Below are 16,292 nucleotides of genomic sequence, written 5' to 3' on the forward strand. Positions count from 1 at the left end.
TTTAGTATTAGTTTTCATAGACTGTAAACATTTTCAATCAAGAATCTTTTTTAGTTCACTTAATACTGGGGCAAATCATAAGTTGGGCTCAATAGATTGCAACATCATTTCTCTTAATTGTTTATGTGTCTTGACTTTCCATCACAGTAGCATGTCAAAAATTTTTTTAAAGGATACAGGTACCTGTTCTACCTAGAAGGGCTTATGGTTCTCAACCTGTGGTCTGAGGACCCCTGGAGGCAATGTCATCCCAGGGGGTCTGTGAACGCCATTATGATTTAAATCTTGAGTTAAGTCTTGGTGGTCCATGGCCACAAAAGGTATTTAAAGGGCTGCATAGTAAAGAAAAGGCTGAGAACCCCTGGCTGATGGTATTCATTGTTTCAAAATGCACCCAAACTCTTCTAAAGATTGAAGGCTGATCATGAAATTAGTAGACTCCAGATATCATTGGAATGATGAACGTACATTAAAATCCAGATATGCTGGTAAGCAAATCTAGATGTATTTTATAGCAGTATGCATACATGTATAAAGCACCATTTTATGGGGATGCTATCAGTTCTCTTTGCTACCGGCTTGCTTTGCGTGCATGTGCACCACAGGCGCTGCCGTGCAGTGCTGAAAAAGGTGGATTAAGTAGCCTTTTCTGAGTCTGCAAAGCTAAGTAGAACAGTGAGAGGGGGAACTGCTGTGCTATGTGATTTAGATTCGCTAGAAAGCAGGATTTCCTGCTTTCTATCGAATATAAATCATGCGGCACAACTGATTGTCGCACAGCTGATCATCAGAACTACCTATTTGCCTGAACCGGTAATAAAAAAATGCTACTGGTTTGGGCAAACCGGTAGTTCTAACAATCAGCTGTGCCACGTGATTTCTAGTAAATATAAATCGTGCAGCACAGCTGATTGTCACACAGCTGATTGCCGGAACTACCGGTTTGCCCAAATCAGTAGCATGTTTTACCACCGGTTCAGGCAAACCAGTCCAAAACGGTAGCACGTCACCTCTGGATGCAAGCATGTATTTTTGTTTTATTTTAATAAACTCTGCAGTGACTAAAAATTATTATTTAAATAATGTGTATATTTTCCTACTTATACCTGGTGCTGAAAGGCCAAGAAGGGATCCTTCTTAAAATAAACATGCATTTATTTAGACTGAGACTGTGATACTTCAAATGGACCAAAATAGTATCAGGTCTTTAAACTTCAGTTTAAAATTAAGAGCATATTCAAATGCTTTAAGTATTCTGATTAAAAATTCTAAAATAGTATCAGCAGTATGTATTAATTAATCAAATTTATATTTGAATTTGTTCCTGTAGTATTTAGTTCAATAACAACTGGATAGCAATTGCGGCGTCTGCAGGAAAAACAATGGCGCACTATTGTTGTTGTTTTTTTCCAGCCTATTTACGTAAGACTACGAAGACAAAAATGAACATACCAAATCTTCCAGATCAGGGAAATGGCAAATCACTTAAGAAAGTCATTTGGCAAATAGTAGACTGCAAAAATGTTAATTGTCACTAACTCTTTTCAGAGACCAAAGTGGAAAAGCAAATGTGAAGTTGTGTTATTTCAGATTTAACAGTAAACAAATACTGTGTAGTCATTCTTATTGAAAGGATTGTATAAAACTTGCAAGTGTGAAAAGTCTAGGTATATATAATATTGCATTTTGTTTCTTTTTCCAACTCTTTCTTTTTCCTACTTTTTCTCTTCTGTTTGATTACATAAATACAGACTAAAAAATGTTTTTAAATGAATAATCCAGCTGCTGTGCTATATAGGAATTCTTTTTAAACCTGGGATTATTATTACATGACTAATTTTATTAGCTCAAGTAGTAATACATGTAGTATCTACACCTATATGACATTAGAAAATCATCAAACCATTTTTTCATTCCTATCCTACCCATACCTTCATCCTTAAATCCAATTCTGCAGGAGGGATTCAAGTATTAAAAAGCAAGCAAATCCTCATGGGAATTAAGGTTTCTAATACCATACACTATTGCTCCATTGAAGAATTCTGGCATTGAGTGATAAATTCTGACATCTTCATGCAGTCATTTAATAGATTCTAAATTCAATCCTTTGGCTTTTGAACAAAAGGCAATTTAAAAAAAGTGTGCCTTTTCAACCTTGACCCATTTCTACCTCTTCTAGTCTTCTCCTTTGCTCTTTCTGCTGTTCAATGCGCTTTTGTCTCTCTGCCAGCAGCTGCCGCTTGTATTCCTCCTGCTCGCGGAGCTGCTGTTCCTGTAGCAGCTGTTGCCTCCGAAGAGCCTCAGAACGCTCCTTGTTTTCCTGCTGCAATCTCAGGAAGTCACGTCTGAGGGTAGATTCTCCAGGCACATTAACAATGGAACTGCATGAGAACAAAAAGGTTTTATGTCTAAGCAAATAACTGAACAAAGGTTGGAAACTTTTTTTTTACATCTTCCGTGTTTTTCTTGCAAACACTAGAATACAGTTGTGCTGTTGGAAGCATGGCAGAGAAATACGAGAGAGTCAAACCAGCAGAAAACAAAGCCTCGTTTTTGTTTAAAAATTTGGATGTTTCAAAACTTAGAAAAGGATTAGAGAAAAGTGCCTGAATTTTAGTATTTAACAGGTATAGGTAGTCCTCAAATTGCAACCACAATTGAGTCCAAACTTTCTATTGCTAAGTGACACAGTTAAGTGAGTTTTATCCCTTTTTATGACCTTCCTTGCCACTGTTGTTAAGTGAATCCCTGCAGTTGTTAAGTTAGTAACATTGTTGTTAAGTGAATCTGGCTTCCCCACTGACTTTGCTTTTCAGAAGGTCACAAAAGGTGATCATATATCCCAGGACACTGCAACCATCATAAATATGGACCAGTTGCCAAGCCTCTTAATTTTGATCACATGACCATTGGGGTGTTGTAGCGGTCCTAAATGTGAAAAAACAGTCATAAGTCACATTTTTAGTGCCGTTGTAACTTTGAATACACTAAACGAATTGTAGTAAGTTAAGGTCTACCTTTATTGATTATGTAGTATTAGACAACTCTGTGTTTTGACTATTTATTGTGTCTCAAGTTAAGTTCTCAAGACATATCCAAGTTCTGAGCAGTCAAGATCTTCCTACTGAGCAATCAAAGAATTATTTAGTCCTCAACCTATGACTGTAATTGAGCCCAGAATTACAGTCATAATTATGTGGTCATTAAGTTGAAGCATCTAAATAATTTTTCAGTGCATCATTAATTGTGATCATGTGACACACAACAACACTACCTATCATAATGCTGACCTGCATGATATATGGTCACATGAGAAGGACCAATTATGATAACCACAAAACATCCATTCTATGGTCACTGTAAGTTTCACTAGTCATAAAACAACCCATTGTTAAATGGCTCCTTGTATCCTTTTAGAGAAGATTACATTATAGATATTGAAGAACTTAAATAGTATTATTGTATACTGCCATTCTGTAAACTACTTTAGAAAAGCGATGTTCTAATATCTATTGTTAAAAGGCTACAACAAAGCTAAAGAGCATCACAACTACATAGTGATTTATGCCACATAAATCATTCTCTGTGCTCTTCCTCTAAAATAGCTTCTGCAAATACCTCCAGATACTTTGGCATGTAGGCTCAGATTATAAGTTAAAAGTGTAAGACATCTGAATACTAGATTGTCAAAGACTCTGAGATATTTACCTATTTATCAAATTTAGGTACTATACATCTCATTCACAGACATAGTCATAATATGGTTCTCACAAGGCCAATACCACGATTACAATACCTTGGTTCTCCTTCTTGTTCAGGCACTTCCTCCTCCTCTTCTTCACTTCCACTATATTCATATTCTGTTTCATCTGACAGAAATTGGAAATAAAAAGTTATGGCAACAAATCTCTGCAAGCAAATTCCATGAAAAGTAATTTTGTTCACAAATAAGTCTTAAAAGCTTTCAGGAATAATATAAGTTTAAAATCTATAGAATTCATATGAAAAAATGCTTTGGTATGGTTTCCTTATGAACTTTAGAGAAAAGGTCCAGAAACTCCCACCAAGTTATTTAGGCAACTATTATTAAAGTTGGCATTTAAAAAACTTTACTCTTCTATATCATTACATGACAGTGCTATTTCTTAGGTTCATCCGTATAGTTCATATAGAATATTCAAGGGAATAGTCTGCAGTCTTGCCCTTATTTAAATATTAACATTTATATTGGCCTGTTTTTAAATATTACAGTAAGCAAGATAACTCTCTTGGTCACATGACATTGAAATCTATGATCTTCATCTGCAAAGTGTTAGTACCTATCATTTTTTCTACCCTCTATATAAACAGAAACTATGCAGTTTCCAGACATACAGTTCATCTTTGATGGTGTATGATTAGTCTACTATATGATATCCATTGTATTGTTTGCTGAGTTCACGTTGCAGAAAAAGTCTTTTGAATTTGCAATTCTGGCTTAACATTTTTTTTTCAGGTTTCCTTTCTGTCTCCCTTTTGTTCCCATCTATGTTACAAAGGAACTGCTGTCTTTATTGTTTAATTAATTAGTATATAATTAGCATAGTCTTACATTCTATGTATAGAGAAATGTGGTTCTACTTTCAAAAATAAAACATACCTTTCTCTCCTCTCTTCTTCCTGGTTCTGTCTATATGATCCTTAAGCTGGATTCTAACTTGTCTTTCATTTGGTTGATCACGTATAAATGGATGCTTTAACAGCTGCTCTGTAGGAGGTCGTTGCATATAATTTTTTACTAAACAGCCTTCTATAAAACTAAAGAACTTCTTTGACCTGAACAAAAAAATATATCGTATATGTTAGTTATTTGGGAAAGTATGGATTTATCAATTAAGAATCCTCCATATGCTAAATAGAGGGATGTGGTGGCTCAGTAGCTAACACACTAAGCTTATCGATCAGAAAGGTTGGCAGTTTGGCAGTTCAAATCCCTAGCACCACGTAACGGAGTGAGCTCCCATTACTTGTCCCAGTTTCTGCCAACCTAGCAGTTCGAAAGCATGTAAAAATGCAAGTAGAAAATAGGAACCACCTTTGGTGGGAAGGTAACAGCGTTCAGTGTGCCTACGGTATTTAGTCATACCGGCCACATGACCACAGAGACGTCTTCGGACAATGCTGGCTCTTCGGCTTTGAAACGGAGATGAGCACTGCCCCCTATAGTCGGGAACAACTAGCACATATGTGCAAGGGAAACCTTTATCTTTTATATGCTAAATACTATATTTATATTTTTATTTAACGTTTACAAATTTTAGAACAACCAGCACTACAGTCCACATGCCGGGACTCAGATAATTTGCTTCTAATCTACAAACAAAGAAATGTGAATGTTAAAGTGTCAAGAGAGGGTAATCTTAATTATGTTGAAAACCACTTCTTTTGACAAGTCCTTGGAGATATTTTTCACACTACAGAAGATGAAAAAAATATTTGTGGAAGAACAGACAGTTTAGCAAAATTGGATCTCCCTCAAGTCTGGGTAAATCTAATTGAGCATAGTTTTAAAAACAGATTATTTTAAAAATAATCTGTGACATTATTACAGAGTGAATTAATTTTGTGAGTAAAATATGCCAAAGTGTATGGAACACTATTGTCTTCCCACAGAAGAGGTACCTATTTATCTACTCGCATTTGCATGCGTTCAAATTTTTAAGTGGGCAGGAGCTAGGGCAAGTAAAGGGAACTAGACCTGTCACGTGATGCTCAGGTCTCAAATCTGGACTATTACTGGTCTTTAACTGCTGAGCCATTACGTCCCCTTAAGTTACTTTTTAGGTCAATGTAAAGAAAGCTCTGTCTTGTGAACGAAACTGCTATGGCAAAATCAGAGAAAAAGTAACTACACCAACAAATCCCACATACCATTTCTTGGACTTTAGCCGTGGAGGAGGATTTCTGGGAATAAGAAACAGGGCTCTCATTGGATGCATATCACAAAGGGCTAAAAAAAAAAGTTTCACAGTTGATTTTTCAACTCTGTCGTATTATTGAATTATATCTACATATATTTAACGTTGTAAACTAAGCAATGATGGGATTATGACAAGAACAAAAGATTATAAAAATGATAGGCCTGACAACCGTAGATCAAAGAGAGGATAGAATCGTGTTTACGTTGAGAGAGGTGCTGTGATTTCAGAGGCACCATCTGTTCTATAAAATGCCTTAGAGCTAAGTATAACCATTACCTCTTCACATAGCCCCTGGAAATTAGAGACCAAACACTCATTTCCTTTGTAAAACAGTATATGAGGGATTTGCCATATGCAATAAGCTCTGTGGCATTCTATAAGCTCTAAACATTAAGTCTGCTAATAACATAAAATCAGGAATCTAATAGCACCTTTTCTGACTAACAAATTTTATTCAAAGCCATAAGCTGTTGTCATCAGATGAAGGGGATCATCAAGCAATGTTGGTCCTCAAGCAATGTTGAACTAACATACATAAAATGTTTTAGGCAATCTCACAAAATCTCAACCGCCCACTATGGGTTTTTTTAAACAACAATTGTTAATTGATAAGGTAACTGTAACCTCTCCCACATGAAACATACATCTGTATAACCAACTATCCTCCCATCTCTTCCCATCATCCCTTACTTATTTTAAATTCTACATCAATCCAGACATTCCATGCATTTGATTAGACTGAAGTGAAGTGAAAATTCATACTTTTCAATAAAATGTGTTAGTTGGAAAAGGTGCTAACATATTACCCACCTTTTGCCTCCAAGGACCAGCACAGCCTTCTTCTTACAATGAGTAATAGTGTTAACTGTCTCAGAATCAAATACCTCATCAGAAATTTTACATGGACTCAATATCAATTCAATAATTCCATATTGTAGGTTTATTCTATTGTTTGATTTCTATTGGCTTAGCACACCCACTGCAAAATGAGGCTTTGTCACAGCTGCCTAATCATTTCTATTTATGGTACTTCATATTTTTAATGCCGTAGAGTGGGAAGATCATTGTGTTCCCAAATATTCTAAGGGTACATTTAGATTACAAGGAAAAGAAAAGGTTGCATTTCTGAAATCATTTAAATAAACAATATATACATATCACTTACGGGGAGCGCCTTCTGCCATCTCAATGGCCGTAATGCCGCATGACCAAAGATCACTCTACAAAGGGAGACCATATATCAGAAAGACATTATCCACTTTTGTCTCAGTCAATTATAGCTCATATATTATAAAGGAAATATTGGAATTACAACCCCCCTCCCCTGTTCTTAAACAGTTTGTTTTTTTTACAATTTGATTCTTTAAAAATCAGTAACATGTACCTATGTAGCGTATTTTTCAGAGTATAAGATGCATCTTAGTTTTTGGGAAGGAAAATAAGAAAAAAAATTCTGGAACACAAGGTAACAAGGTTAGCCAATGAATAGGCATAGCAACTAAGTCAGCCAATGAGGGCTATTTGGACTCTGAAATGGTAATTGCCATATGGGCAACAAGGAGATAGGAAGGAGCCTGGCTTAGCTGAGAACTGAAAGTGAAACTACTTGTGTTTTGCTTGTATTGGAAAACCTACTTTCGGTATTGTGTTATATTGTATTGTATATTATTATTATTTTGAATCTTGCTCACTTGTGTGTGCTTTCTGAATGTGATTGCTGCTGCAAACTCTGACGAGCCAGGTCAGCTTCAGCACTTATTGCAGTCTGATTGGCGAGTGAATCGGACTGCCGGAATACACCCAATCAGCTGTTCCAGGCTGCAGGGATTGCCAAAGACCATTGCTGTTTTTGGCCTCTGGTGGGGTGAGGGCTACATTTAGTGTATAAGACACACCCAACTTTTTACCTTCTTTTGGGGGGGGGGAAGATGCATCTTATACTCTGAAAAATATGGTAAATATAAAAAATTAAAGTCCCTTATGAAGGACAATGTCTAGCATCTTTGCAGTTTAAATCTCTTCCATTTCAAAGTTTATATTTTTCTTTTTTTACAAATAATGCAAATATTTGTATTCACACATTTTCATATAGATATCTTATGTATCTGAAAGAGAAAACAACACTTTTCCAACCACGGATATAACATTTCTGTAAATTCTGTATCATTCGCCTATATTTTTCTAACAGATGTTTTTCTGATGTTCTGAATATGCAATGAATTGGAAACCAAAAACAAATTGATGGGCATTACATCAACAGGAAAGCAAAGATTGTGCAAAATTAAACTACTAGGACATTAAGTGTACTGTAAAACACTCAAGAACACTACTATAAAAAGCTCATAAATCTTTGCCAATATGTTGCTTGTTCTATTTCAAAATAAATGTAAAAATACATTTCAGAGTACAAGATTCAAGAATGTGGACATACTGCTCCTCAGTAGCCTATTACTGTAAATTTTTAACTAAAAAGTCTCCTGAAACATGAACTCTATTTTAAAAAAATTGAAAATGTTTATCAGATCTGAAACAATGCAAAATCTCTTATCCCCAATGCAGACATAGTCCATAATAGAATACAAGTTGAAGGTCAATACAGAGTCACTTATTAGCAATGAGTAAACACTGAGGAAGGAAGGAAGAAAGGAAGGAAGGAAGGATGGAATGAAGGAAAGGAAAGGAAAGGAAAGGGAAAGGAAAGGAAAGGAAAGGAAAGGAGGGAGGCTTTTTTCTTTACTCCAATATCAACATGGGAAGTTGTAACAGGCTGCACACAGCTTTCCTCCAGTTAGTATCACTGAAATATGCTGGACCGTAATACCCACTGGCAATCATCAGTCAGGTTTAATTTAATTTAATTTCTATCTATCTTATTCCTACTGGCATTTCAGGACTGAAAAAAATAAAGAAACTATCTGTTAACACAGATATAAAGAACAGCTGGAAACAATTGTATCTCAAACTATAGTTCTTTTATGAAATCTAACAGGTATCACAATAAAATATCCCTTTTCATTTCTAAAGAAGTCAATTTTATACCAATGATCTCCATATTTATCCTATGCTGTACAACATACCATTAAGTTATAAATAGTTGATATAATCTCCAATATTATTAATCTCCTGTCCCTCTTATTCCACATTCATGCACAGCCAAATATTAATTACCCATTGGGGAACAAAGATGTACTTAGAAATTGTATTTAGTGTGATGTAAGATCATATCCCCCAAGATTCTGAAATATTTCAAGCTCCTCAGCAAGATGACTACTTTGTTCTAGAATTGAAAACATTAAATACCGAATTATCTTTTTTTGCCATTGGTTTCCCATGATAAAGCTCAGATAGTTCTGTAATTGAAGAGTCTGCTTCTTCAAAATGATCTTGAAGAAGCAAACTCAATTTCAAAAACAAGAAACCCATTTAACATGACAGTCTTTAAAATTTAATGTTTGGATTAAAGGACTGTACAGCTGTACAACCACAACTTCCTCCTTAGATTGATTTCATTCTCACTTAATCCCAGCTAGTTAGGACTAGTGGTTAAAAATACTGAACTAAAATGGGAAGATTGTGAGTTCTTATTCTGCTCTAGACATGGAAACCAGTGACTTCTTTTCATCCAGTTGCTTTTTTCAGTCCAAGGAACAAGGCAAGAGTATACCGTTTTTGAAAAATGGCACCAAGAAAATTGTGTAAATTTGCTATGTAGTCCCCAGGACTCAAGCTGATTTGAAGGCCACACATAAACCAAGTAGGAGTTTAGGCCTCTGCTGTTTGAAAGGCTGCAGGAACATGAATATGATAGGACAATGACACCTAAGAAGGAGAATCTCCTCTTTGTTTCAACATGATTTGAGAGGAGGTACCAAATAATCACTTGATTGCTGGCCCTCGAGTCCAAAAAGATTACCTTTTCTATTTCCTACAACAGAAATACTAAAAAAGAGCAACATTTATTATCTAAAACAGTAAGCTTTGACATATTTGAGATTATCAGATGTGATCTAAGATTTATTTTTCCAGGTTGCTCCTCAATTTAAAGAGAAAACTTCCTTACTCAAAAGAAGGAATATAATGCTGTCCTTACAAAACCTTAATGATTAAGGTTCATTATTGAAATATTAATAATGAAATATTAATTAATGAAATAAAGACATTTGTTTACAAAACCAATGGGTGAAAGAAATACAACACAATATTTTTCTTACTCGATAGTCATATGTTGCATCTGGATTTTCATCACAGGCAATAACTTCTGGAGCCATCCAATAAGGTGTCCCAATAAAAGTATTTCTTCTACCAACTGTCCGGTCCAGCTGAGCGCTAACACCAAAATCCACTATATTCAAATGGAAGAGATGGAGAATTAAACACATGGAAGTAAGTTCTCAAGGATTACTTGAGGCAATCTTGTGCAATTATATCACATTAAAACAAACTAAGTACCGTATTTTCACCCATATAACCCGCGGGTTATATGCGTTTTTTACATGCACAGCGCACACACACCCGGGGTATAAAAGTGGGCGGGGTATACGGAAAATATTTTACACAGATTGACTACGGTAAAGGGAGAGCTTGGGAGTTCGAGGAATTGGGAGGCAGCTTTACCTCGGCTCCCCGTTCTCCATCGGGGGCACGTGCAACCAGACTGGAAAGGGCTGGGGAGACTTGGCTCGGCGGGTCGGGCTGGGGAAGGGTTGGAGGAACGGAGGAGAAGGAAACTGCTGAGATCGGGGGAAGAAACGGAGGAGGAAGCCTGCGCAAGCTGGGGAAGGGGGAAGGAACGGAGGAGAAGGAAACTGCTGAGATCGGGGGAAGAAACGGAGGAGGAAGCCTGCGCAAGCTGGGGAAGGGGGAAGGAACGGAGGAGAAGGAAACTGATGAGATTGGGGGAAGAAACGGAGGAGGAAGCCTGCGCAAGCTGGGGAAGGGGGAAGAAACGGAGGAGAAGGAAACTGCTGAGATCGGGGGGGAAGAAACGGAGGAGGAAGCCTGCACAAGCTGGGGAAGGGTTGGAGGAAGGGGAATATCTTCCCGATTCCCCCATCTCCTCGCCCGAAGTTGAAACAAAGAGGAGATTCTCCTTCTTAGGTGTCATTGTCCTATCATATTCATGTTCCTGCAGCCTTTCAAACAGCAGAGGCCTAAACTCCTACTTGGTTTATGTGTGGGAGGAAAAGCTCTCCTAGCCCCGCTCTGAAGTGAAGGAGTATAAACTATGCCATAAGGAAGTATCTTTAATGTCATCGTCACCCAGCTGACTGTACCCCAGTCCTCCTTCTGGGGGTCGCGGGCTTGTGCCTCGTTTCACACACTTCGCTTTTGGCTGGCCATGTTGGAAACATGGAGGGGTCAATGGGCTTTCGTCTCACGTTCCTTCCCCCCCCCCCATCTCAGCAGTTTCCTTCTCCTCCGTTCCTCCAACCCTTTCCCAGCTCGCACAGGCTTTCGTCTCACGTTCCTTCCCCCCCCATCTCAGCAGTTTCCTTCTCCTCCGTTCCTCCAACCCTTTCCCAGCTCGCACAGGCTTTCGTCTCACGTTCCTTCCCCCCCCCCCCATCTCAGCAGTTTCCTTCTCCTCCGTTCCTCCAACCCTTTCCCAGCTCGCACAGGCTTTCGTCTCACGTTCCTTCCCCCCCCCATCTCAGCAGTTTCCTTCTCCTCCGTTCCTCCAACCCTTTCCCAGCTCGCACAGGCTTTCGTCTCACATTCCTTCCCCCCCCCATCTCAGCAGTTTCCTTCTCCTCCGTTCCTCCAACCCTTCCGCAGCTCGCACAGGCTTTCGTCTCACGTTCCTTCCCCCCCATCTCAGCAGTTTCCTTCTCCTCCGTTCCTCCAACCCTTTCCCAGCTCACACAGGCTTTCGTCTCACGTTCCTTCCCCCGATCTCAGCAGTTTCCCTTCTCCCTTACTCGCGGGTTATATGAGTGGGCGGGGTATACAGAAAATATTTTACACAATCTTGAAAACCTGCGGGTTATTCGCGTGGGCGGGTTATTTGCGTGGGCGGGTTATATGGGTGAAAATACGGTAATCAATTAAATATTGAAGCAAATGGAATGCCATTAAATGTATGCAATTCATATTATTTTTCATTGTACGATATTTTTAATCAAACCCAGTCTCGTATTAAAGATTGAAAGAATACCATATTCAAAGACAATTGTACTATGTCACAATAAACCCTAAGGGAATTTTTGGGGTAGAAAGGAAGTAACAATAAGCTAGAAAGTATACATACATATATAGAAAATGTTTTTATGCCGCATAAAACCATAATTTTCAGGTTACTTTTGACATAGTATCTAAATGATGGTGTAAACTTAAATACACTACAAGGAACAAACATCTGTTTCTGCTACTCATTAAAATTAATCAGAACATAAGATTGAAGTTGTAATTCTGAAATTGACTTCCACTGGTCTTAAGAGACCATTGTCTTAAAAGATCACTTATGAATGATTATATTGAGGAGAAATAAATAATAAATTATTCCAAGACCAAGATTCTCACTTTCTCTAAATGCCATTAAGCACAGTTTATCCTATCTGTCTATCCATCCATCTATGAAAATGTATTTCATAAATTCGTTGATGTTACAGGTACCGGGGGGGGGGGGGAATGAGTGAACATAGAATATTGGAATTCAACATTATGCAAGCACAAGCAAGAGAAAAAAAGTTAAACTAAACTCTTGGACTTCAAGATAACTGATTTCAATAAATTTAGAGCAAGATTGAGAAGGATTCCATGAATGAGAATCTTCAAGGGGAAAACAATCCAAGACACTTGGGAAACTTTGAAAAGTGAGATTATACAGTAAAAGCATAGCACAATTCCAATGAAGAAAAAAAAAGGTATCTCAAAAGAAACCAGCATGTCTGCACAAACAACTCTTTGATATACTGAAAGACAAAAAGGATAAGTAAAAGTTTTTGCACGCCAAACCGGCAGTAATACCGGCAGCAACCCACCCCTGCTTCAAATCATTCTTGGGAACCAGTTATCCAACGGAAACTGAACCACTGTATCTTTTCCAGTGATGCCATTTTGTAATGACTTACAACCTATCCTTGAAGTTATGGTCATGCGCCATGCCAAGGTCGTGTGTTTGTCTTTGGGTGTTTGGTAACTGGATTGCACTTACAAGAGTTACAGACTCCTGCAATCAGTAGACCACAGGCTGGCTTCTAACAAGCAGATGAATGAGGAAGCCGTATTTGATTAACAATAACATGATTTGATTAACAACTATGATAGAAAATAATAGGTCTCATGTTTTAAGTTGCAGAGCCATATGATCTTTAAATGATTTTACTCTATTATGGGAGCTGGGTTGGGCCCTTTCAACACTGTTTTTATGTACTTAATAGCTTGGATCTTAAGCATTAATACAAGAATATCCTAACAATTTCAAATCCAACAATTTTGGTATCCTCAGCAAATGGCAGACATTAAAATTCAAATGGAAAAAAAAGGACATGAAATGTTAAAAAGTAACTAACTGTGATTTTGAATTAGAGGACTACAATTTTTCATTTTATTTAGTTTATTGCTAAATAAACTATGATAAATTCACACTCTCCAAAATTTCCCTGACTAGTATTGACTATTCAGATCATTTCTCAATACCTCTCCAGATACGTTGTTAGTAGATGAAATAATAATTGAGATGAAATAACAAGCCAGAAGGACATTAAGAACAGTCTAATTAACTTACCTAATTTCACTTCTGCATTTTCCGTTAACAATACATTCTGTCCTTTGATGTCTCGATGAATCACATGATGGGCATGTAGATGTGCCAATCCCTGCATTTTTTTTAAAAAAAGCAAGACAATTCATGTGAAACAATTCACTGTTTCTTTTTCCTTAAATATGCAACATTCAGGCTTACAGTATGTCATACTGTAGTCAATGTTTTCCCCAAATTATTACTGCTACTCATTTTGGGGGGGTTTTATGTTCTTTAACAAAAGGAACTATAGAAGCTGTTTTATTAACACAGACTACTCATAAAACTATGCATAATTTTACACAGTTTAATATATATATAACAACCTCGCAACTTTTAAGACATTTCTGGAACATACTTGATAAGAGCTAATGTTGTAAGATCTATGGTTCTGTATGACAAACCAATCTACTGATCTTTATGGAAAATTACTGGCAAGAGTAGAAAAAATGTATAGCAAGCAAAGTATAATACGAAAGGAAACCTGGTTATTTGACATACAGTATTACCTATAACTGATAATGCTAATAAAAATTTTGTAAGGCGGAATAATCCATGAGGTTAGTAAAAATTCTGTAAAATATTTATAAATATACACACAATCCTAACAATTCTTTGCTTCTTTTCATTCATTTATATATCAATGAAATTTAAAGTACACTTTGAACCAATTGGTTTTCATGAATGGAATACTACCAAGACCAGTAATCATGAATTTTCTGCCCCCTCCCCCTGCAAAAAAGATAGCTTGGATCAGATTTATAAGAGAACATAATAAAATCAGGTTCTTGCACAGAAAGATAAGACATTATAGCAAGACATTATAGAATATAAAATATCAATGACAATTACTCAATAATTAAGATCAAACAAACTATTGTAGTAATGAATTCTGAATGAGAGAAATTTCTCTAAATAAGGGAGAATATAACCTTATATACGTATTTGCAGATTAAAGATACTGCTTGGTCAGGAATGCAAAATTATATTCTGTGTATGCATCTGCATGAATGTGTATAAAGTCTGATACAGTTGCAATTTCTCTTATAGAAAAAACTCTTTTTATCATTAGTGATAACTATACCAGTAACGGTTCTAATTAATGTCAAGGTAATTCCTTCATAAGAAGTGCATTATATGAATCTTGGTTACTTTTTTGGGTAGATAGCAATTTAGAATAACATAAAACAAAGAATGAATATATCGATCTATATCTATATCTATAACACACACACACACACACACATTTATTTATCAGCACAATTTAAAACAAACACACACACACACAGACACACACACACACACACATATATATATATATATAGTCACAACCCCTGGTATGCCAAATATGGGAGGGAGCATACTGCTTCCTTTCTCTGTCTATCGGCTCATCACAAGAGACCAGACAGAAAGCCATTATTTTTAATGTTGCCTTTTTGTTACCTGTGTGTGTGTGTGTGTGTGTGTGTTGCATTTGTCAGCACAAATGCAACACATATACATATACATACATACATACATACATACATACATACATACATACATACATACATACATATTTCTGGAAACTGCAAAGGGTAATTAAAATACATGCATATATATATATATATGTGAATACACACACACACACACACAGACAGACACACGTCTGTGTGTTTTAATTACCCTTTGCAGTTTCCAGAATTGTACACAAGGTTGTAGCAAGCTCTGGTTGCATTTTACTCTTCTAGAGGACTAAGAAAGTGCTGTAGTAAGCTGTAAATATATGTTGTACCAAATAATATCACAATACAGTTTCTAATGCACCCTGTTACATCATCATTTACTTTTAAATATTATTAAAAATAGTAATCTTGTATTTCATATGTCTCTAAGTTAAAACCGTTACTGTTAAGATTTACCAAAGTTGAAGCAGAATTTAAAATTTAACAATTTCAATAGAAATGCATTTTTCATGTTTCTTACCCTGAGAATCTCTCTGGAGATATATGCTATCCAGTCCTCTTTCAAAGTATTTCCTTTTGTATTCTTCACAAGATCCGTAATAGAGCCTGCACCACAAAACTCCATAACAAGCTAAAAAAAAAAACAGAATACAAAACAATTATTCATAGTACCTTCAGTCCATATATGACATACCATTTGGATGAATTTACTGAAATAAAGTAAGTTCTCATAAGAATATATCATATGCATTATAACTTAAACCTCAGTAACAATTATAAGTTTATTTCATATCATTCTATTAACATTCAGAGAATAAGATGTGCGCTCCATGGCTATATTTGTGTATGACATTATAAAAGATTCTTAAGTAAAACTGGCTGTCTAACTACTCTGTCTGGTATCTTTCCTATGTAAAAAGTAGCTAACTTAACCTGAATTAACCAGTTATATAAACCTTCCAGAACATCATCCTCTTTGTTGCTCCCCCAACATTAACTGATTTTTCCTACCATTTTCTGGTAACTGTCCCTACTTATAGTGATACCTAACAATGCTACTGAAGTTCAATTTTCAAAGTTAGTAAAGTGTGAAGACTGCTGATTTATCATTATGTGCAAACCTTACTTGCGTACTGCACAATACAG

The 16,292-nt window shown here is 36.5% G+C and overlaps 1 protein-coding gene across 6 annotated transcripts in view; it reads right to left on the reverse strand.

The window, feature by feature from the left end:
• The window catches only part of MAP4K4 (mitogen-activated protein kinase kinase kinase kinase 4), a 159,408-nt gene that overhangs the window by 41,850 nt on the left and 101,266 nt on the right, over positions 1–16,292 (reverse strand). For all 6 annotated transcript variants that reach the window (XM_087726382.1, XM_087726379.1, XM_087726385.1 and 3 more), the window contains exons 5-12: positions 15,667–15,777; positions 13,687–13,777; positions 10,172–10,302; positions 7,126–7,180; positions 5,911–5,989; positions 4,640–4,815; positions 3,797–3,869; positions 2,171–2,381 (exon numbers count right to left, since the gene is read on the reverse strand). In XM_087726382.1, the coding sequence (XP_087582508.1) occupies positions 2,171–2,381; positions 3,797–3,869; positions 4,640–4,815; positions 5,911–5,989; positions 7,126–7,180; positions 10,172–10,302; positions 13,687–13,777; positions 15,667–15,777 (927 nt within the window). The remainder of the gene's footprint in view (positions 1–2,170; positions 2,382–3,796; positions 3,870–4,639; positions 4,816–5,910; positions 5,990–7,125; positions 7,181–10,171; positions 10,303–13,686; positions 13,778–15,666; positions 15,778–16,292) is intronic.

This window comes from Thamnophis sirtalis, unplaced genomic scaffold (assembly GCF_051295495.1).
Source record: "Thamnophis sirtalis isolate CommonGarterSnake01/CBP01778 unplaced genomic scaffold, rThaSir2_p1.2 scaffold_12, whole genome shotgun sequence".
Classification (NCBI taxonomy): Eukaryota; Metazoa; Chordata; class Lepidosauria; order Squamata; family Natricidae; genus Thamnophis; species Thamnophis sirtalis.